This window comes from Podarcis gaigeae (assembly GCF_964106915.1).
Source record: "Podarcis gaigeae genome assembly, chromosome: 3".
In the NCBI taxonomy this organism is placed as follows: domain Eukaryota; kingdom Metazoa; phylum Chordata; class Lepidosauria; order Squamata; family Lacertidae; genus Podarcis; species Podarcis gaigeae.
Window position 1 is genome coordinate 2,271,432 of NC_139680.1, and position 23,383 is coordinate 2,294,814.

Genomic DNA, 23,383 nt, shown 5'->3' on the forward strand with positions numbered 1-23,383 from the left:
ATTTGAGAGGGACAGATCAGATTAAAGTAAGAAGCCTGGTCTCTGTGTGTAGTCTCCATGTGTGATATATAATCATTCGTGACCAGGCTTCTAAACCGCACAAGGAACCTATATATGTGAGGAGGAGGCTCCCTGCTTCAGATCTTCCTTCTCCAACATGAGGAAGGCAACGGCCTCTCCTCCATTTCAGTTTAATAGGTTTTAAATAATACAAGGTGAAAGGTGGTGCTCTGAGGAATCCCACAGGACAGTTCCCATAGAACAATTGGCAATGGTAGACACCTGGATCGCCTGAGCCCCTGCGAGGCAGAAGAACTGAGTTGCCCAGAGTGTCAGAAACTGGTGAGCTGCCTAGCAATGCCATTTCTCCTAATCCACCATCAAGAGCTGGGAATGGATCCAGAAAAGGAGTAAGATAACATGCTGAGATGTACATCCACAGCACTTTGGCTTGTGGGTAGGGGACACACGCAAATATTGGCAATAGTTTCACTAGAGAAATAAGGACATCATTGGAAAGTTAAAAGGTACCACTGCAGAAAACTGCTTGGACGTGGTGTGAGTCAAATGCCTCTTTGCTTGAGCATATTTTCTGTGTATGTGAAGAAAAGAGCTGCAGCATAACCAGGAGTAAGTCAACTTCAAGGTCTAGGCCAAGGTGCTTGTTTCACAGTATATTCTTTATGATATTGAGCATGATGTTCAATAAGAGCATCCCATCTGGATGCTATTACCTGTAGGATGTGCAGCTTGTATATGTCTTCTGGAGGTTAGTTTCTAATGTTAAACAAAGGAAGCTGATTAAAACCAGCTGTAAAACATTTTCATAGTTCCTCTTTTTTACAGTGGGTATTGAGTTACCCTGCACATGACTGCATGTCTGAACTAAAAATAAAGTAAATCTTTCCCCTCTTATTAAAATTAGTATAATATTGATTTTTTAAAAGTTGAACTAAATGTAGCTGTTTCCTAACTTGGCACTAGAATTTAATACTGCTGACATCACTACATATTTTTACATGCTTCTGAGAAATAATTGTCCATTTATTCATGCAGTGTGCTGCAATAAGCACATTTTTAGGTGCAGACTAAAATGTAAACATTATAATAAAAGCATATTAAAAATTTTACATGCAGCATTTATTAAATTCAGCAATGAAGACTTGCCAGAGAAATGTACAGTGTTATTGACTAAAATGTAGTGTGAGAAATATTATAGGGAATATTATAGGGAACTGTCATATAATTAGAGCAATTCCTGTTTAACTATTTGTTTATGGTTCATTTAGAGGCTCTTAGTACACCTCCAATTGCCAATTCTAATTTTTAGCGTGATTAGGACATTATATATGAACATATTAAACTACTTTATTCTCACTTTGTCCAGTATTATCTACTCCGACCAGCAACGGCTCTCCAAGAGTTTTCCCAGCCCTGCTACCTGACATTATTTATCGCTGTCTACCAAAAAAGCAGGTGTGATCTGCTTCTGAGCTGAATCCCTTTGCTCTGCTGATGTTTCAAAGGGAAGGATGCACTTTCCCCACTACCAAATTCCCTCGTTTGTCCTGTTCCTCTTCTGTCTGTCCCTCTCTCCCCCCTCACGCTTTTTCTTCTGTCTCCTTGTGGGTTAGAGTGAATGTTTCAGGAGGTGGGATCAGGTAGTTGAAACAGATGGAGGGGAATTGAAATGGAAGGGACTAAAATGTGTGCCTGTATATGATTCCTCCATTTGATGTTAATTGAGCAAGTATAGAATTATCCTTAGGAGACTTTGTTGTCACACTGACTTAAATTTATACTTTAGGACACCTATTTATGCAGTGCTGATGTTATTTCATGATAGTAAACATTCAAGATTCCCCATTTCAGTTTGAAAACAGTAAGTAGTATAAATCAAAGCCCACAAAAAGTCTGTCATTGCTCAAATGTGTCTGTTGGAACAGAAAGTGACAAATATGGTTCTCTGAGGTAAATATTTGGAAATTCTGAAAATGCTTTGGGAACGATTAACCTTGCTGTTTGTTGTAAACTTTCTCTCAGGAAAGCCAAGTCTTGCTCATAAATACCACACCGAGGAAATAGCCGAGGGCATTTCTCATCCTTAATACGCACACTTCAGCTTTATCTCCAGCCAGTTCTATCTCATCTTGCTGGGTTTTTCTCCCAGCATGTTCTGCGGTACCAACTAATTTAAAATAAAAGGCCTGGTATGTGCACACAATTTGAACATTCATGCAGTGGTGCAAAAGCAAATGTCAAAGCCCTGGAACAGTAAGGCTTTTTTATTTCACCAATTAGCAGATGATCTTTCCCAGACAGATAGTGTATCTCTTGCGCGTGTTCATAAGGCAATGTGCTGTTCTATCACCCGAGAGTTAACAAGACATGTTGTGCCACATCAGTGAGATTTACAAGAGCTGATGTTCATCTCAGAACAAAGGCTTAGGACTCCTGGCAGACAATGTGTTGCGGTGGTGCTTGCCCTGTCTAATCTTGCCCTGCTGGATCAGACCACAGTCCTGCCAAGTCCAGCGTCCGGTTCTCCCAGGGGCAGCCCGCTCTCTCTGCCCACAAGCAGCATGAGCAGCACATGCCTTCCGAGGCGCACAGCCGCATAGGACTACCAGCAGCGCATCTTCAGAGGTGTTGTGACGCCTCTGGTGACTAGGAGCCATTGACTGCTTTCTTCTCTATTAAATGGTCCAGTCCTCTTTGAAAGCCATTGAAGTTGGTGGCCACCTGTGTTTCATTTCTTTATCACCCTTTATAAAAACCTCAGGGCAGTTGCACAGTATAACCATAAAAGACAACAACTACTACATCTTGTGGCGAATTCTATAGTTGGATGACCCTGTGTTATAATCTCGTGAGAGAGAGAGAAGCTTTTTCCACATCAGCCATAATTTTCATGGATACAACTCAAAATCCTGCCAAAGGCACCTCAGCCCCTGGAGCTTCTCTCTCCCAGGCCAGTCCTCTGGTATCAACTCTGATCATGCTTTTCACTTGTCTGGAGGAGGATAGATAAAGGAGTGTGAGCCGGGCCTGCTCCAGGTTTCTTTGGGCACAAACCAGGCCCCTTCCTCTTGGCCCCACCAGTTATCACCGGTCTGCTACTGTAAAAGGGCTGCCTACTGAAAGTGCAAGCAAAATCTGATTATCACTGCCTGGGTTTTTAAAATCTCATTGCCTCTCAACTCCACCTTATAAGTTCTCCTTTATGTTCTTGTAAACTGGCAAAGCAAGAGGACTTGAGTCCATGAAAACTTCTGCCATAATGAATTTGTTAGTCTTTGATTCGCCACAGGATTCTGATGTTTCTACTTGGAATTAAATAATTCTAACCTCAGAAATTTGTTTTGCGTACTGGTACTGAATAGCTCTCAGAGGCCTTCCACACAGAAACCCAGACCTTGTTAGCCAGAGCTTTCTTCATTTCAGAAGTATAATTTTGGGCCCAAGGAAGCATCGTTTTGTTGATCCTATTGTTACACAGTTGAGAGTAAAAAAATAATTAATTGAGTACAGTGGTACCTCGGGTTAAGAACTTAATTCGTTCCGGAGGTCCGTTCTTAACCTGAAACTGTTCTTAACCTGAAGCACCACTTTAGTTAATGGGGCCTCCCACTGCCGCCAGAGCACGATTTCTGTTCTCATCCTGAAGCAAAGTTCTTAACCCAAGGTAGTATTTCTGGGCTAGCAGAGTCTGTAACCTGAAGCATCTGTAACCCAAGGTACCACTGTAGTCCCTTTGAACTCCGGTGGAATTATTCTGGGCTATACACCACTCCAGTAGGCTAAGGATGCAATCCTATCCCCTCTTACCTGGAAGTAAGCCCCACTGATTTCAATAGGGCTTACTTCTGAGTAGACATCGTAAGGGTGCTGCCTTAAAATACAAGTAAAGCAGCTAAATTGGTATGTGGAGCAGCCATTTGGTTTCCCTGCCTTTCAATCCCATTTGAGTTAAGTGAAGTGGACTAGTACCTAAGTAAAGGTAAAGGGATCCCTGACCATTAGGTCCAGTCATAACCGACTCTAGGGTTGCGGCACGCATCTCGCTTTATTGGCCGAGGCAGCCTGCGTGCTGCTTCTGGGGCATGTGGCCAGCATGACTAAGCCGCTTCTGGCAAACCAGAGGAGCGCACTGAAACGCCGTTTACCTTCCCGCCGGAGCGGTACCTATTTATGTACTTGCACTTTGACATGCTTTCGAACTGCTAGATGGGCAGGAGCAGGGACTGAGCAACGGGAGCTCACCCGTCGCAAGGTCTTGAACCGCCAACCTTCTGATTGGCAAGTCCTAGGCTCTGTGGTTTAACCCACAGTGCCACCCACACCTCAGACTAGTACCTACATACCTACAAATTCTCTAAACATTAAAACCAGAAATCTTTAAATATATTGGAACTTTCTTCACCAGAGAAAATCAACCTGCTCAGCAAGCCTGTGAAAGCAATTTATTATTATTACATGAAATGTTTTCTTGAAACCAGCAGAAGGTAATTATCAAAACTTATAGAAAGTAACATCACTAAGCAAAGTATGGGGGAGGAAGGAGAAAAAAATTAAATACAACCTTGCAGAGAATTATCTTTTAATGTGTTCTCTTCCATCTATCATGGGGGCGGGGGGAGAGCCAAATCAATGCTCACTTTTGATGTCCGTAACTGGTGTGTATTGTTTGTTGCTGTTTTTTTTCAAGACAGATCATTTTGTTCTTGTTGTTTAGTCGTGTCTGACTCTTTGTGACCCCATGGACCAGAGCACGCCAGGCACTCCTGTCTTCCACTGCCTCCTGCAGTTTGGTCAAACTCATGTTCCTAGCTTCGAGAACACTGTTCCCTCCATCTCGTCCTCTGTCGTCCCCTTCTCCTTGTGCCCTCCATCTTTCCCAACATCAGGGTCTTTTCCAGGGAGTCTTCTCTTCTCATGAGGTGGCCAAGGTCTTGGAGCCTCAGCTTCAGGATCTGTCCTTCCAGTGAGCACTCAGGGCTGGAGAGGTTTGGTCTTCTTGCAGTCCATGGGACTCTCAAGAGTCTCCTCCAGCACCAGAATTCAAAAGCATCAATTTCTCCCTTTAAAACAATTTAGGGGCTGTTGTGACTCTTCTCAATTTGGAAAAGAATCAAATCAAAACAAAGCAAAGCAAAAGCATACAGAACAATAAAAACAACAATGCAGCATTCATGCCAATTTGCTAAGATGATTTCTAAAACAAACACACCCAAAAAGGATGGTGGTAGAAAACCTGAAGTGCAGTTGACAATTACAGTGGTGCCTCGCAAGACGAAAAGAATCCGTTCTGCGACTCTCTTCGTCTTGCGGTTTTTTCATCTTACGAAGCAAGCCCATTAGTGGATTAGCGCTATTAGCGGCTTAGTGGATCAGCTGTTAAGCGGCTTAGTGGATCAGCTGATAAGCGGCTTGGCGGATCAGCTGTTAAGCGGCTTAGCGGCTTAGTGGATTAGGTGATAAGTGGCTTAGCGGCTTGGGAAAAGGGGGGGGGGAGAGGAAAAAACCCCCGCAGGAACTCGTCTTGCAAACATTTTCGTCTTGCGAAGCAAGCCCATAGGAAATTTGTTTTGTGAAGCACCTCCAAAACGGAAAACCCTTTCGTCTAGCGGGTTTTCCGTCTTGCCAGGCGTTCGTCTTGCGGGGCACCACGGTATCTCTTCCTGCATTTCTCTCTCTCTTTCTCCCCCCCCCCCCACTCAAGTGGTTTGAAATGGTGGCAAAAGGGCTGTGTGTGACAAACAACCTTTTTGTCACCATTTCAAACCACTTGAGTCACCACCATCAATTCCAAGCTTTATTAATGACAAAGAAGCAGCTTTAAAAAGCAGTGAATGCTATAAAAACAATGATTTCTAAACTTTCAAAGGCAAATCTGCTCTGCCCCTATCCTTGCTTCTACCTGCTTGAGGCCTGTCGCCCTGGATACAGCAGATCAGTATGGTAGGCAAGCAGGCAGCGCCAGAACTTCTAAATGGGAGCAATTGGCTCCAGTGCACAGTAGTTGCCTGCTGTAAAATGACCCAACATGCAATGCACAGTGCACTCCCCCCCCCCCCATCAGGCTTACGGATTTGGGAGACTCCTGGATCTCACCTTCCTTCTGGGTGGGCCAGAAACAGACGGTAGCCAGGAGGACCTTTGAACACCTTCTGCTGGGGTGCCATCTTCTCCCTTTCTTCAAAAAATGAGATAATAATACTCTCCTCAGGCACTCATTTCCTAATTACTTTGAGGTTAGATTATTATGATGCATTTTCTGAACTGAACACAGCTTGGAAGTTGCGCTTGTTCCCATAATATGACTAGGTGGGTATTAAGTGGACCGGGCAGACTGAACAGAGAACACCAATACCAGCAACTTTCGTAATCATTGTTTTTTCAATTGTGATTAATTCTAAGTGGTGGCCTTTGTTTTTTGTTTTACCTTTAAAGGCCCCACATTGCCCTATTGCTTTTGCTGCTCCATTTTCCTCAGGACTGCCTTGTTTCTTTTCATGTCTCAGTAGAAATCCTAAGAGAACGAGAAGGGGTGTTGCATTCTCTCACCAAAATGACATGCAATGCTATTTTTCTAGAAAAAGAGGTGCAGGAACTCACTCAAACACCTTCCTGGCAGCTAGCATTTCCTGGCATCGTTTTCTGTTGATATATAATTCCTCTTTGGAAAATTAACCTACATACAGATATTGGCTCTAGAGGCACCAGGACATTTTAGGCAGAATTTGCTGATTTTCCCCATGTGCCTCTCAAAGTATTTTCACTCATCTATTATTTCTCCTCCTCCTTTCATTTCACACTTGTTGCATTCCCATGCCCATCCCCCAACTGCCATCCCCCCCCCATCCAACCTTCCTGCTCCTTTTACATTCACTTCCTCCTCCCACAACAGCTTTCTTCGTTGTTGTTGTTGTTGTTGTTGTTGTTGTTTACTACTAGTGCTACTCCTTTTGGAGCTGTTGCTGATGGGGTCTGTTCAACCAAAAGCTACAGGAGGACCTCCTTCGCAGGCTGCAGTGCTGAGGCCTGCTGGGGATCCCTCACCCACAGTTTGAGAAATATTGCTCTCACCTACCAAATGTCTTTCCCCCTCTTATAATTAATTATTGATTGACTAAATCAATCAATCAATCACGTATATTTTTATAATATACTGAAATAAAATAGCTATGTAATATAAAAAGAACAAGGACAGAAAGGAGAAGAGAAAACAAAAAGAAAGACCTAAGGAGAGAGAAAAGCAAGGAGCAGAGAGAAAGAGAGAGAAGAAAAGTGGACAAAAGGAAGGAGTCATTATATTTGGTCTGCAAATTCCATTAAGGCCTTAACATCACGTTCTGTTCTGGGAGTAGCAAAGACAAAGACTTCTTATTCATTTATTTAAAAATCCTGATCAAGGTACAATGCCTTACCTTCAGTCCTCCTGCTCCATTATAGGCAGCATGATTTTACTGATCACTCATTTATAGTTCTTCACAAGTGTGGCCTTTAGAAGTCCCTGAAGAGAGTGAATGTTTTGGGGAAGCCTGTTGACCAAGAGCCTACCCTATTGTGGTCATTGTGGTCATGCTGTCTCGTGCCAGTCTCAAAATAAGGCTAAATATATCATCAAAGGTTGCCCATTTTCCAAAGTGCTGATTTTCACACACCAGGTAATGTTCTTAAGCAAATTAGAACACAGAACACCTGAGCAGGTTATTACTTCAATCAAAGATGCTAACATTTCCTGAAAAACTTCTGATTCCTTGTGAAAGTTAGAGGCACAAAATAGTGCACCCCCCTCTCCAAGCTTAAGGAGGAGATTTTAGGGCAGAGATGGGGAGCCTGAGGCCTTCTAGTTGTTGTTCAACTGTAACTTCCATGATTGCCAAGACTGACCATTACAATACTGTTAAGCCAATCATATTTTTGGTGAAAGGCAAATGTGAAAAACTTGCAATCCCTCCCATCCTGGCAAGGGAAACCCACATGTATGGTGGCCCATCAGGAGCTCATTCAATTGTGTTCTTGCTTTAATTCACATGTAGTGCGCTCATGTGGTGAGACTGGAGTAGGGCTGAACTGCTAGCGCTGCCTCTGGCACTCTTTCCTCAGGCGGAGTTCTGGCAAGGAAGCCTCTGCCAAGGAACTCCAACATGTAAGCAGCTGCACATGCAAGAGGACACACAGTTGCATGGCGCTACGGATCACGTGGAGTCCATGCATAGGCAAAAGAAGTTGCTCCCATGCTGGGGTTCCTTTGCAGATATCCACATGTGATGGGACTAGGTTTCATAGGCTAAAAACACACAGACTTCTCTGTGGAAGTTGAACAGGAAAAATGAATTTAAAAGCTAGTGTGTAACAACACTGAGGCACAGGGTTTTTTGTGGTTCTGTCTTAAAATAATGAAGGGCCTCAAGGTAGTGATGTGTCTTATATTTCACTCTTGGGAATTAGCTTGATGAACTTTTAAAATGAAAACAAAAAAAATTCCTTCCAGTAGCACCTTAAAGACCAACTAAGTCAGTTCTTGGTATGAGCTTTCGTGTGCATGCACACTTCTTCAGATACCTGAATCTGAAGAAGTGTGCATGCACACGAAAGCTCATACCAAGAACTGACTTAGTTGGTCTTTAAGGTGCTACTGGAAGGAATTTTTTTTGTTTTGACTATGGCAGACCAACACGGCTACCTATCTGTAACTTTTAAAATGAAAGTTGTATGTATCCTGCTTATTGAAAAAGACATCTGAACTAGCTTCTTGATAGTTTGATCCTAAGTTGCTTGGACAATTTTATTTCATATGTTAGAACCTGAACGAAAAAGTAGTGCAATAATTTATTCTTATGGGGTTGCTTTGGCTTTAGTATTCCTTTCCTTTCCTTTCCTGTTGTTTGATCCAGTGTAATTGCATAATAGATTTCATTACATATTTTTTGCGGTTGCAGTAAAGAGGAAACACCGTTCAGCAAGTTCCTTTGCCTTTTCTCACCATCCTTTCACAATGTAAATGTTACTACAGTGGTACCTCGAGTTACATACGCTTCAGGTTACATACGCTTCAGGTTACAGACTCCACTCACCCAGAAATAGTGCTTCAGGTTAAGAACTTTCCTTCAGGATGAGAACAAAAATCGTGCTCCGGCGGCGCAGCGGCAGCGGGAGGCCCCATTAGCTAAAGTGGTGCTTCAGGTTAAGAACAGTTTCAGGTTAAGTACGGACCTCTGGAACGAATTAAGTACTTAACCCGAGGTACCACTGTATTTCTCCTTGTTCTAAGTCAAGGCTGGGGAATCTGTGTCTTTGGAATTTGATAAGTTTCACAAATTCTTTTTATGAGCATTCTGCAAATTTTGGTCCAGTCTCTCAGGCTGGAGCTGCAACAGTAAGCAATTAAGAAGTGTGATTGTTAAAATACATAATTTATTTGTTAACTAATATAGATACCGGTATATGTTGGCAATTATTTTATTATGACAAGGGGCCTCATAAATTGGAAGTTGTATGGTCCACTTTGGACCTCTGAGCGGGTCCGGATTTACCAGATGTTGGGCTACAACTCTTATCATCCCTGACCGTTGGGGCTGATCGGAGCTGAAGAACATCTGGAGGGCCACAGGTTTCCCACACGTGCTCTAAAGTGGTGGGGAAGAGGAGGTCGGAAACCTGCTTGCTGGTTTCCACAGGCATCTAGTTGGCCGTGGTACAGTCATACCTCGAGTTAAAGTAGCTTCGGGATGAGTATTTTCAGGTTGCGTGCTGCGGTGACCCGGAAGTAACGGAGCGTGTTACTTCCGGGTTTCGTCACATGCGCAAACGGTCAAAATGACGTCATGCGCAGAAGTGGCGAAACGCGACCCGCAGACGTGTGGACGTGGGTTGCGTTCGCTTCAGGATGCGAACGGGACTCCGGAACGGATCCCATTTGCATCCAGAGGTACCACCGTATTAACCAGCTGTTTCCAAATTGGCCCATGGGCCCCAAAACACAGGCATTCCATTTTCTAACTACTGTGATGTGCTGTTTTCACCAATAATTTCACTTTCACCATAATTAGGCCCCTTTATTTCATGTTTTCAAGAAACTGGTGATACAATTTTAAAAAATATTTTTAAAAATAAAGAGTACCATATAGAGTACCTCGTCAAGCATTCCCATGTAGTCCAACAAATGGCCCCATCCTGATATCACACAGGAAGCCCCTTCTCCGTCATCTGTGTGTGCATCTGTAGGAAGCTGGATTTTACACATAAAACATGGAATGCGTGTAGGTCTGCCTGCAGCCCTTGTCTAATGGAATTAAGTGGCTAAATCACAGTAGTGTTGCTTGGCACCCTGTGGCCACAGATACACACAGGTGTACTAAAATAGTGGGCGTAAGCGCACCCTGCTATGTATTGTGGCTGCAGTGTATTAAAATTGTGTTACCTTCTATCCAACAGAGCTTTATATTATCTGTTTCATTTGAAGGCTTCTGTAGATCTGTGCGAAATTTGAAAAAGATGTGTTGTATTATCAGCATACTAACATCAATTTTCTAAGCACTTATTGAGTAAATGCATGCTGGATGTAAGTCCTCTGGGTTCATCCAAATTACACCAATGAGGTATTCATCCTGTTCTTTGTATTATAATTTTACCCAGCTTTTCTATACTTTATGCTGGAAATTTAAGTACCTTGTGTATCCTTAAACTAATCAGAATAAGAAGCCACTTTTCTGTGCCAAAGAAAGAGAACTATCATTTTTCACATTCTTATACTTTCCAGTTCAGTTTCAAGGAAGATTATATTACTGTGACTTCTGAATTCCTGAAAGTTCTCTTGTCTTTGTAGCTGCAAAGGCCTCCTCAGCATTTCAAAGGAAATAATGTGAATTTTTTGTGTGCAGTATGTTTTGTGTTGTGCATACCAGATACAGTCCACATTTTGTGTGCATGTGATTAGACTGGGGAAAAAATAATGCAGTCCAGTATTATGATTTATTGACTGAATCTTTTTCCTGCTGAAAACTTGCCAAAACTGAAACCCTGCCCCCACCCCACTTCCATATTAGAAACAGCTACTGTTTTTGTTGATCTTTTAAACTTCTGAATAGGCCTATTTCAAGTCATACCAGCATGAGATCTTAGATTAATAATATACTTATTCAGCCACTACTAGAGTAAAACCATTGGCATATGAAGGTTAGAATTTCTTAAAATTGTTTTCAGGTGCATTTTGTGAAAGGTGAGTAAGATATATATATATGTGGAATTATTTCTATTTATTGTTTCATCTTAGAGATGTGAAAGTAAATTTTAACATAGCTTAGGCTTTCCAAAAATTAAGTCTGCACCAGCACCCATTGTTCATTTTGCATCTTTCATCTTCCTAAATCCATACACACACACAGAGAGAGAGAGTCCTTACAGGAAAGAAGCCATTGGGGAATGAGCATTGCCTGGACAAATAGAAGCAGGATTGAACCTTACAAACTTACTCTTGGCATATAGAAGTGTTTTAGATGTGTCAACTCCTGCAGCCAAGCTGGTGGCAAACGTCCTGCTCCGCTTTCCTGTGGACCACATCAGAGAGGCCTTGGTGTCCAGGCAGCCCAATATCTCCAGATACACTGCCCAGGCTTGAGCCTCGGGAAATTCACTGGTGCTGCTAACACAGTGGTTTGACATAACCCCCAGAAAAGCACTCCATTGTCTCTTGAGAAAAATGGATGCCAACAATGACCTTGGGCCACAATGGAGGGGTTCTTAGCATCAGCACTCAAAGAGGGTATCCTTGGAATATATTTTTTTAAATGTGTGTGTGTGTGTGTGTGTGTGTGAGAGAGAGAGAGAGAGAGAGAATGAGAGAGAGAATGAGAGAGAGAGAGAGAGAATGAGAAAGAGAGAGAGAGAGAGAGAGAGAGAGAGAGAGAGGGGGGAAGGAAAGTTAGCATTGGGTTGCAATGCTACACTAGTATTTGTGGGTATTCTATAAACATTACATTTCTCTCTTTTTTGCCCTATTGATGCAAAAGCTAGATTCTTCCCTTCAATGTTACAGGATGTTTCACACACTATGATTGCTTGTAGGATACCATGAATTTTCCTTGAGGTAAAGACCCAAAATGAAATGTTGCAATAGCAGCTGGCAAATCAGAAAATCCCAAACAGATAATGAAGAAGGAGTTTGTAATTTTGCTGGTGTTTTATTTTGTTACTGAGGAATCATGCTTTGGCCTGGAATTTTGAGGTCTTCCCAAGCCATAATTTCTGTATGTCTAATGAATTTCAGTAAGCACCTTCAAACAAATGCTAGTGCTGTTATCACTCTTCTTGTCCTGCCTGTTTGTTTACAGTTACAACAAGCCTCTGAAGTTTCTCAAATGAGAGGAGCAAGAGTAATCTCTGCAGAAGATCTTATTTTTTTGATGCGCAAAGATAAGGTACAGTTATTAAATGCAACTATTAAAATAATGGTTGGAAAAAATATTCTGTTAAAATATATGGCTACCATGTTTTAAATAAAGTATTTATAGACAGAATTTTATTTATAACTAATTATTCTGCATCTCACTTCATATTGTACATTTATTTCAGATTGTACAAATGAAATGTAATTCCATCCAGATAAATTATTTCTTTGTGGGAAAGCACCTAGCTGCATAGCCCAGTTAGTCCTTTCTGATCTGCCAAGAGTTTAAAGCATCCTCGATTCTTCAGGTTCTTGACATCAATACTTTGCCATTTACAGTTCCTAAATAGTCCAGATCTTGCTTTAAGCATGCAAAACAGATCAGAGAATTAGAGAACGTTAGCTTTGGAAGGAACCCCAAGGGTCATCTAGTCCAACCCCCTGTAATGCAGGAATCTTTTGCCCAACGTGGGGTTGGAACCCACGACCCTGAGATTAAGAGCCTTATATTCTACCATCTGAGCTATCCCAGTTGGAAGATTATATCTCTCCCCCCCCCCCAGTGCATAAAAGGTGCTCAGATGTGTTCATTTATGCAATTCTGGAGCCTATTTTAATCAAAATTATGAGACACAATTGCTTGGTGCCTTGAGTAGGACCTGGGGCAAGCAGCACATGAAAACAAATTTGGGAGAATGTCAGTTAATTTATAAATGTGCTAGTAGAAGTAGAGGTCCTGATTTTAATCAATATAGCAGCTCATAGTGGTGGTGGGAGTTTGAGCTTTCTGGAGAACCCTGTTCACACACACACACACACACACACACACACACACACTGCCATTTTAATATGGAATATGGCTGGAGAATGAAGGGTTAAGCCTTCTCCCATGTGAAAATCCCTTACCATGCCTACTGTTAAATGAATGACCACAGTGTGCTTTTTAATAACATGATCATTGTCGCATATAGTTTGTCAATGAACTGATTGGCAGACTTTGCCTTGTGAAAATACTAGGTGAATGTACTTAAGTTAAACAGAGGACTTGTGCAAGTGCATGTAATTTTTTTTCTAAACCAAAAATTACAGGTAATTTTCTTTTCAAAAGCACACCATTCTCTAAATCCTGTCTTATTAATAGATCTTCCACTTTTGAAGTACACCAAGGAACACTGAAGCCAACAGACCTCTGCACTGGCAACCTAATGACGCCTTTCTGTGCACCCTGCAACTTTGATTATATCAATGAGTGTGTTTGTAATTTTGTGTATGTGTCTCATTTGGAGCTATGTTTCTTACTCTGGCAGGCAGTGTTTGTATCCATTGTAATTAGCACTCTTCTTTCTCCCTAGAAAAAGCTTAGAAGGCTACTTAAATATATGTTTTTCCGAGACTACAAATCTAAAGTTGTCAAAGGCATTGAAGAAGATGATCTTCTTGAAGGTAGGTAAACTTGTAAATAAATGGTATTTCTGGTCTAAAACTCACTTTAAATCCATATCAGCAAAAAGAAAAGAACTCACTCTGAAACTCACTTACAGGTGGTACCTAACACCACAGGAACTAATGCTAATACACCCAGGAACCTCACCAAAATGCTGGAGAAGATGCACCTCCACAGGCATGTACCTCCACATGTGGTGGGAATGTCCTAAAATCCAACTCTTCTGGACATCAATCATACAAGAAATATGCAAAATAACTAAGCAAATAATAGAAGTCACTCCAGAACTGGCCCTACTAAACATCTTCCAAGACAATAATGCCACTCACATCACAAAGAACTCATAACCCACCTACTCTCAGCAGTCAGAAACATCATAGCTGGAGAGACCTGTCAGGAGTAAGCATGGACCAATGGTATCAAACAGCCTTATTAGAAAAACTAACCAACAAACTAAAACTGACACGGGGACAAACAGAAGAAGACGCCTTCACCCCGGTATGGTTACCCTTCATCACATACACAGCCCAACAAGACAGTGACAAGAATCCACCAGCAGCATACAAATCAATCTGGCTAACCTGATCCAAACACACACACACACCCCACTCACACAGAAAAAGAAAGTTCACCACAGCCAATCACAAACAACCACACCCTAGGCCAACCCCAACCTCTCTCACCACCAAAGGAAGACGAGCAAATAGTAAAGAGAACCCACACAAGTGACGCTGAGACAAAACCCCGCACATATGCTAAGTAGAATAGAAGCATTACCCCCTGACCCCACCCCTCTCACCATTCCCCCCTCCACCTCTTCCCCCCTTTTCTTCCTAATGTAACACTAATGTCTCAACAAATGAAACTGATCTTCAGAAAACGCAACTTGAAAAAGAGACATTGCACATACTTTTGCAAACCAAGAAATATTTAATAAAAATATATTTTAAATAAATAAATGTATTTCTTTGGGGAGTATTCAGCATACAAACTGTATATACCAAATGGAAAATATATTCCTCATGCAGATAACTTTAGACACCCAAAAATATTTACTTACTTGGGAACTCCATTTAGCCTTGTGTTTTTCCTTTCAAATTATTTATAAAAGTGCAGTATGGCAGTCCAGCAACCAAATGATAAGTAGATCTGTTTAATGTCAAGAGCTGTGTTGAGCTAAGGAACTGGTGCTGATTAAAAGGCTTAATTGATTTCAGCATGTGTAATTTACGTGTGGCAGCCTCCAAGTGGAAGGGGGAAGGTGGTGGGCTTCAAAATTAATTTGAATAGGCATTTTGTTAATTTATTATCAAAGAATCTGACATATTTTATGAAGCAATCATAATCTAAAATCTCTTAATTCTGATATATAGCTTGGAGGTGTTTTAAATTGTACACCGGCAGTGGACTGAAAAAACTTTCTCCTCTCCCTTCTCTCTGGGCAGTGGCAGCTGGTGTCTCCCCCAAAGTGGTGATGCTTGAAGCACAACTCAGCTCTTCACATTTGTCTCACCCCCCTCCACCCCACCCCCCTTTAACAGGGATGAGAGAAATGACTTGTTTGCGGCTGGGTGATCAGGCCATGGCAGAAAATCTTTAAAGACAGCGTGCATGTTACTTATAATTCCCAAGTACAGACTTCGAACTGAGGCTGACAGAAAGAGATTTGACCAAGGCCAGACAATGTCTGTGGTTGTCTGAGGTAAAGCTATAGAGGCTTTCTGTCCCATAAATAGTTGTGTTTTGGCGGAAGCAGCATTACTCATCTTCTTGCTTAAATACTATGTTTTGAAAATGTGAAAATAGCTAAGGTGTTTCTGGGAATGTATGGAATGCACTTCTTTCACCACTAAGTAACCATAATCAGCAACACTTTATCTGAGATTAGAGATGAAATTTCATAAATGTGAATCCCAGCCTGACTGGAACTGGAACCTCCTTAAAAATTAAAAAAATGGGGGTGTTGGAAGACAGTGCAGATGGAAGGAGACCAGGACTGATGCAGATAAGCGTGAGGAAGGACAGCAGCAGAGCGATGATGGTGGAGGAGTAGCGAGATGTGAGAAAGGAGAGCCACGGGAGAGGTTGCTGCTGGAAATGGCAGGCATTCCCTGGAAGCCCATGAACTGTGAGAGGAGCCTCCACTGCGCTAAGGACACTTGGACAAGTTTAATGGAACTTACACACAAAGACATAATCCCATGTATTGGGTTCCAGCCTAATAATATTAATTTTTGTCAATCAAGTAGTCATACACACTGCCATCCTGTCAGGTGAAAGTGACTTCTACCACACCCATTTCACATTTGAGATCTATATGATTCGTGTGATTGGTTTTACAGTCGTACCTTGGATCCTGAACGCCTTGGTACTCGGACGTTTTGGCTTCCAAACACCACAAACCCAGAAGTGATTGTTCCTGTTTGTGAACATTCTTTTGGAAGCCGAACGTCCAACGCTGCTTCCGCAGCTTCCAATTGAGTGCAGGAGCTTCCTGCAGCCAATCGGAAGCCGCGCCTTGGTTTTCGAACGTTTTGGAAGTCGAACAGACTTCTGGAGTGAATTCAGTTCGACTTCCAAGGTATGTCTGTATTATGTTTCCTGTGTCCTCCTTAAAACTGAGGCTTGTTGGGATATTGTGGTAGATTACGTGAAGGACATACCTCAAAGAGTAAGTTTGACATGGATCTATGCCAGAAAGGGGTGAAGAGACTGTCATGTCATTAGCCATTATGGTATGCCATGTTATGATTTTGAGCATGATATAGTGAACAACATTGCACCAAATTTGAATCGGCCATAAGCAAGATGAGTGATTTCTTTTTCTTTTTTTAAAATATTTTATTAAGGATTTTCTTGTTTTACAGTGTAAGTGTAATGCCTCGTATTTTTTTCCCCATGTAACATTTTCACAAATCTGTTTCCTTTGTTGAGGCATTAGGGGGAGAAGAAAAAAAAGAAAAAAAAGAAAGGGGGTGGAGGGACGGGAGATGGATGGGGGTGGGATCGGGTAGCGGTGTTTCTATTATGCTTAATGTATGTAGAGTTTGGTGTCAGTGTGCTTGTGTTGTTCACTTGTGTTCCTTTGGTGGTGAGAGAGGTTGGGGTTGGCCTGGGGTGTGATTGTTTGTGATTGGCTGTGGTGATCTTTGTTTTCGTGTGTGAGTGAGGTGGGTGGGTGTTTTGGATCAGGTTGAGATGAGTGATTTCTGAGAAATTGGAGACCATATTAGAAGCAATGAGTCTTAGAACTTCACATTTCTTCAGTGCCTGGGTGTTATCTTTTCATATATATTATGTATTTTGTCAATGATAACACCAGGATCAAATCAAATTGTTTGTTTCCCCCTTCAATTTCTTTCAGACAGACTCAGTAGCAGCAGCACCAATAAACGTCAGAAAATTGCTCAAGATTTTCTTATCTCTATTGATCAGACTGGAGAGCTGTTGGGCTTGTTGGAAGATGATGAGATTGATGATGTAAAACTAGAGAGAATGGAGGTAAATTCTGGACCTTTTTCCTGTACGTGGAAGGTTAAGTTTACATAGCCCAGCTCCTTTGATGTGTAGCAGGATCCTTCACCTACAGCCACCATTTACACGGCAACTAATGGACTCACATCAGTGTTCAAGAGAATGGGGAGTGCATTCCATTTGGAAGGTGCCTTGGCCAGAAATTAATATTTTAATTAAGCAGATGTTCCTGGCAAGTTGCAGGAAAAGGCAAAATAGCAAACAAACCCAGATTTGTTCCCAATTCAAAAATAGCACTTAACATAACCCTAAAAAGGGTAAATACCATCTAATCAAAGCTTTCTACTAAGATACAATTTTAGTGGGATCCCAATACCAAATGTAACTTTGCAAATAAATAAATACATCTTAAAAGCTTGATATGCATACCACTTGTTTTAGAAGCAGTGTTACACTCACCCAGTTTTCACAGTGTTAAATGTAAAATAAATATTAGACATGCAAATGTTGACCACTCTGTATGTTGGCTGTCTGCTTGTTGTGTAAAAAGCAGGGATTTCCCCTGTCTTACGATAGATGCGTAATTGTCAGAGAATTTGGGAAAGGGCCATCTGTTGTGGATGCTTTAGCTGAGATTCCTGCATTGCAGGGGGCTGGGCTGGATGACCCTTGGGGTCACTTCCAACTCTATAATTCTATGTTTTGTCTTATGTTTGAAAATATATATTTTACATATAATTCATGGTATGGAACCAATTCCTATATTCCAATATATGCTGCTGTATGTGGCATTTTCCTCACTGGATGAAGCTGAATGCTGTAGCTGGGAAATAAAACCATCTAGCAAGCTAGCCATATGTTTCACAAAATGCTATCTGACTTTGTACCGCTTTCCTGGCCCCTAGGCTAATTTGTGCATGTGCCAATCTCTCTCCACTTTGGGAAGTGCTAGTTAAGATCTTCATAGCGTAACGTTTCCTCTCCATTCTTTTCCTACGCAACCTCAAGCGCCACAATGCAGACATCTTGCTTCATTCTTGTTGCCATGGAGGGGCACTTTTGTTCTATTGAACGTTTTCACGTTCTGAATATTTTCCTCCTCAAAATATTTTTATTTATTTTTTTAAAAGGTTGGTCTTTTACTTAAGCACTTTAGCATAGTACGAAAGGATTAAGATGTTCACTTATATCATTCTAGTCTTCTTCTTCTTCTTGTGCCTCATTAGAGCATTGCTTCCAAGACACCCTATAGTAAGGTTCCAGATTTTTTCCAATGAATCTGGGGACAGATTTTCAACTTCCTACTAAATAGATGGATTTTGTCAGAGGACTGATTTGTCAATCTGCGGACTGGTAACCTTGCCCTAGAGCAGTAGCACTGATCTTGTGATGGCTCTGTATTAACTCCGGAATCAAAGGCAGCCTCTGAAGTCTGGTGTCCTGCTTGAAGGTTACTCATAAGCTCCTACTTGGCCGTTGTGGGAGCAGAAAACTGGACTGCCGGTAGTCTGATCTTCTTCTATTCTTATGTCAACTATAACATTTACTTAATAGGTGCCAGGTGGTTGTTTGGTTGCTCGAGAGCAAACAGGCAAGACTCCAGCCTGTGTTTTCCAGGCTTTATTATGAGAGCCAGTGTGGTGCAGTGGTTAAGAGCGGTAGACCCGTAATCTGGGGAACCGGGTTCGCTTCCCCGCTCCTCCACCTGCAGCTGCTGGGTGACCTTGGGCCAGTCACACTTCTGTGAAGTCTCTCAGCCCCACTCACCTCACAGAGTGCTTGTTGTGGGGGAGGAGGGGAAAGGAGAATGTTAGCCACTTTGAGACTCCTTCGGGTAGTGATAAAGCGGGATATCAAATCCAAACTCCTCTTCTTCTTCTTCTTCAAAATATTTACAGTGAAGAGCGTCGCAAGTCCATGTCTAGCTCAGTCGCTAGCAGAATCTGGGAGTGGGCGTTCCTTGTACCTTCCCCAGCAGAACAGTTGTGTGACCCCCATGCTTCTCCTTCCCTCTTCCGCCCAAACCTACTGCACAGAGTGGGCACTGGCAAAGGGGCACTTGCCTCCCCTCCCCTTTGCTCAGGCTCGGTGTTGAGGCTCTCCCCAGCATCTCCTGGTCCCTGCACCCCCTCCCCACTGGAGGCGGGGCTTTCCTGCTTGCCAGAGGAGGAACTCCCTGCAACACAACTGCCCTTCCACCTCTCGCCTCTGAGCTGATGGCAGTTCCCTGACAATAGGTTTTTAACTACTTGAGGATAACAACTATGTTTTTCTTTATAGCAATACGCTCCCCTGTCTACATGGCTTCATTGTGGCCCTGACCCTCTAGAAGAATTTCAGGTGTTCCTGATTCTCTGTCAGCAAGAAACTTCTGACATGCTGACATGTAGCATTTCAAGTATAATGTTCTTGTTATTATTTATTATATTTGTATACCACCCTTAGACCAAAGATCACAGGGCAGTTCACAACAAAAAAATACAAAATGAGAACACAAAATACATACCCCCAAAAACAAAATTAAACCAATAGCCTCCCTCCCACAAACACTATTGATTGATTAATCAGCCCTTGCCCTTGCTCCTCCCTTAAGGGGCGACCCCCACTTCGCTGGCCAAAGGTACAAAAACACCGGCTGCCTCAAGAGAAGAAGGAATTCCAGTAGATATGAAGGAGGGCCAGATGATCTGCTCACGTCCTCCACTGATGGACTCTGGCTGCTGCTACCTCCAAGACACCTCCAAGTGTTATGGTACAGACTGCTTCCCATGTACAGTGGTACCTTGGTTCTCAAACTTAATCTGTTCCGGAAGTCTGTTCCGAAACCAAAGCATTCCAAAACCAAGGTGCACTTTCCCATAGAAAGTAATGCAAAATGGATTAATCCGTTTAAGACTTTTAAAAACAACCCCTAAAATAGCAATTTAACATGAATTTTACTATCTAACCAGACCATTTCTAGGTAAGGGTTAATTTTAGGACTGGGTTAGGGTTAGGGTAAGGATTAGAATTAGGGTTAGGGTCAGTTTCAGTGTTGTTTTATGTTTTCTTGTGATTTTGATTCATTTGCGGCTGGTTTGCTTTTTTCAATTTGTTGTGTTGCTGCTTTTTCACGAGTTGCAAGTTTGTTGGTTTTGTGGAAAGTTTCAGTTTTAATTTTGAATGCAGCCCTGTGGCCCTGGTGCTAAGTGAGGGAAGGCTGGGCCGGGGCTGCAAGTGAGCAGGCAAGGGATGGCCCCACCCAGTGGCGTAGCGTGGGGGTGCAGGGGGGGCCGGCCGCACCATCTGGGGGTTAGGGGGTGCAAATCCACAGGTTAGGGGGCGCAAATCCACGGGTTAGGGGGTGCAAATTACTTGCCTTGCCCCGGGTGCTGACAACCCACACTACGCCACTGACCCCACCCCCAGCCTGCTCCTGCTTGCAGGCAAGTAGGAGTGGGATTGGGCTGCTCCGCTAGGCAGCACAAAGCTCCCACTTTCCAGTTTAGAGAGCCTCAACCTGTTGCTGCTTGCACAGGAATAGGAGCTGGATTGGGGCTGCTCAGCTGGGGAGGTGCAGGCTCCATCACACTTTCTGTTGAGGGGTTCGCGGCTGCACTTCCCTCAAGGGAGAAGCTTAAAGGAGCCCCCACCTTGCCATCAGAGCCCCTGCACCACCTGAAGGCAGCCAGGCTGAGTGAGAAAAGGCTGGGCTGGTGTGGGCAGGCAAGGGATGTTGCTGCCACCCCGGCCCAGCCTTTCCTCACTCAGTGCCGGGGCCTCCAGAGATGGAGGAGGGGATGGTTGCTCTTGTGGCAGCAATGGCGGGGGGACCCAGCACTGGAGGGCGGCAGGTGCCCGCTCGCTTGCCACCTGGGCTGCCTTCCCTCACTTGAAAAACGGAAGTCATACTCAGAACAGAGCATGTTCGGCTTCCAGAAAATATTCAGAAACTTTGGGTTTTGGTTCCAAGTAGTTTGAGAACTAAGCTGTTCAAAAACCGAGGTACCACTGTACTTCCCATGGGGGCCTTTCAACACCAACAGTTTATTAACCAGAGTTGCAAAATCAGGAACATCTGTGGACTTGCCCATTCTCTCTTTCCACTCTCTAATGTGAATTCCCAACTCCCCTTCCTTGTTTGCTATAACCATAGTGTGACCAGCCATGGTGGCTGTGTTCTAGGCAGTGAGCTTCTGAATACAGTTGACAAGTACGACAAGCAATTGTTGAGTCACATAAAAGTTGTTGATCTATCCTGGCAGAGGAACAGCATGGACTTCAGGGAACATGGCTCTAACTGGAGCCTGGAAACCAGATAATTCCTTAAGTGAAAGACCAGCAAACATGAAAAACAGATTGCAGGGCCACTTCTGTCTCTGTCCGGAATGCCGCATCCTTCCTAATCGCAGCCCCCAGTGCTGGACCTCTGCAAGGGAAAGCCTCGCATATGGTCTCTCCCCATGGCGAACACCACACCTGTAGACTTCATCTAACTCATGGATTTGGGAGCAGGGGTGGGAGGCCCAGCAATGTTTCCTTTCTACATGTTATGTTTATTCATGGGTGAAGGGAGTTACTCCCTGCTTCTAAGAACTTAACTGTGAAATCAGCACAGTGGCATGGTTTACTGCAGGTTATTAGGCAGGGTAAAACAAAGATCTACCTCAATTTCCACATGTCTCCCAAAGAAAGACGATTTGGCACTGGGCCAAATGTAACAAAAGATCAACCTTACACAATTTCTACAATTTTGCCCCTAACTTCTCAACATATCACACATGGTTTAACATTACATCTGCAAATATCTATTTTATTTGAAAGTATTTATACACTGCTTTGTATTTCAAAAATCTCTAAGCAGTGACAAAGTTCTTATTAATTTGGGTGTGCAAATACATTTTAAGCATATATCTGCATTGGTTAAACCAAGAAGGAAGAGGAGAAGTGAGAGTGTGTGTGTGTGTGTGTGTGTGTGTGTGTTGGCATGCACAGTTTTGAAGGAAAGATTCAGGAGAATGATCTTGCTTTGTTGTATCTGGAAACCTAAAATCAACTAGGAAACTGCATTCTGCTTTCTCAAATGTTAGTTGGTCAATAAGAGTTTTTATTATTGTGGACGCTTTTCTAAAACAAGAACTTGGTCTGGGTCTCTTTAAAAAATACTGCAGGCTTTAAAAATGCAGGAAACATGTTCTGTTCCTGAAAAGAAGATGATAGTTAGCATATAAAGTAGTATAGAATATCTTATTTGCCATGTTTAGTAGACTATGGTTTCTGCAAGCTACGTTTTGGAGGAAGTCCAGTGTGCTCTTTAAAATCTTTACAACCTCCTTTAAAGAATTAGTGTACTTAAATCATGAGCTGTGATCTAAAGGCTATGTTCCTTTTAGGTATCAATTACTTCAGAAATGTGTGGTTATCTTGGTTTGGCCAACTGCAAATGGTTTCGGTTCCACTTTGCCCTGGGCCAAAAACATGCTAAGTTGTCCAAAGCAGATGATAAACATGTATTTCTGATGTCATTACGGCACAAACAGGATATGATTGTTCAGTGGTATGGTTTCACTTATGATGAATTATACAGAAAGCAAATATTGTTTATGTTGTATTTCTTAAAAACTGTATTTTTGAAATAATTACATGTGTGTGTGTATTCTGTGTGTACAGAATGGTGTGTATTTGTTTCCAGGGTGCATATCATATAGTTGCATAACTGATATAAAGAAGAACACTGGTGATTTAAAAATTATTAACAGAATGTAATCATTTTTTACTGAAAAATATCAGCTTAACCCTTTGACTACCACAAGGAGAGTATCTTTCTGTTAGCTTTCATCTTAAGATTAAGGAGATTTGCCGACACAGGGATGACAATCACTATGGGAATAAACAAAAGTCAGATAATGAGCTGTTAACGCAACAAAAAACAAAAGCCTCTTTGTTGATTTGAAACATAGTGTTTTACTTGATGTTAAATCCCACTGATTTTAAATACTAACATTCAGTGGTATTGAGGAGAGATGTATAGCAACGAAAGCTGGCTTAGCTCCTTCAGAAACTTTGTATTGTCCCAAACCTAAGATATCAAA

At 42.4% G+C, this 23,383-nt stretch overlaps 1 protein-coding gene across 8 annotated transcripts in view; it reads left to right on the forward strand.

Annotated features, from left to right (window-relative positions):
- Positions 1-23,383, forward strand: part of SUPT3H (SPT3 homolog, SAGA and STAGA complex component) — a 215,988-nt gene that overhangs the window by 139,228 nt on the left and 53,377 nt on the right. For all 8 annotated transcript variants that reach the window (XM_083730706.1, XM_083730703.1, XM_083730704.1 and 5 more), the window contains exons 4-6: positions 12,339-12,425; positions 13,747-13,837; positions 17,203-17,339. In XM_083730706.1, the coding sequence (XP_083586832.1) occupies positions 12,339-12,425; positions 13,747-13,837; positions 17,203-17,339 (315 nt within the window). The remainder of the gene's footprint in view (positions 1-12,338; positions 12,426-13,746; positions 13,838-17,202; positions 17,340-23,383) is intronic.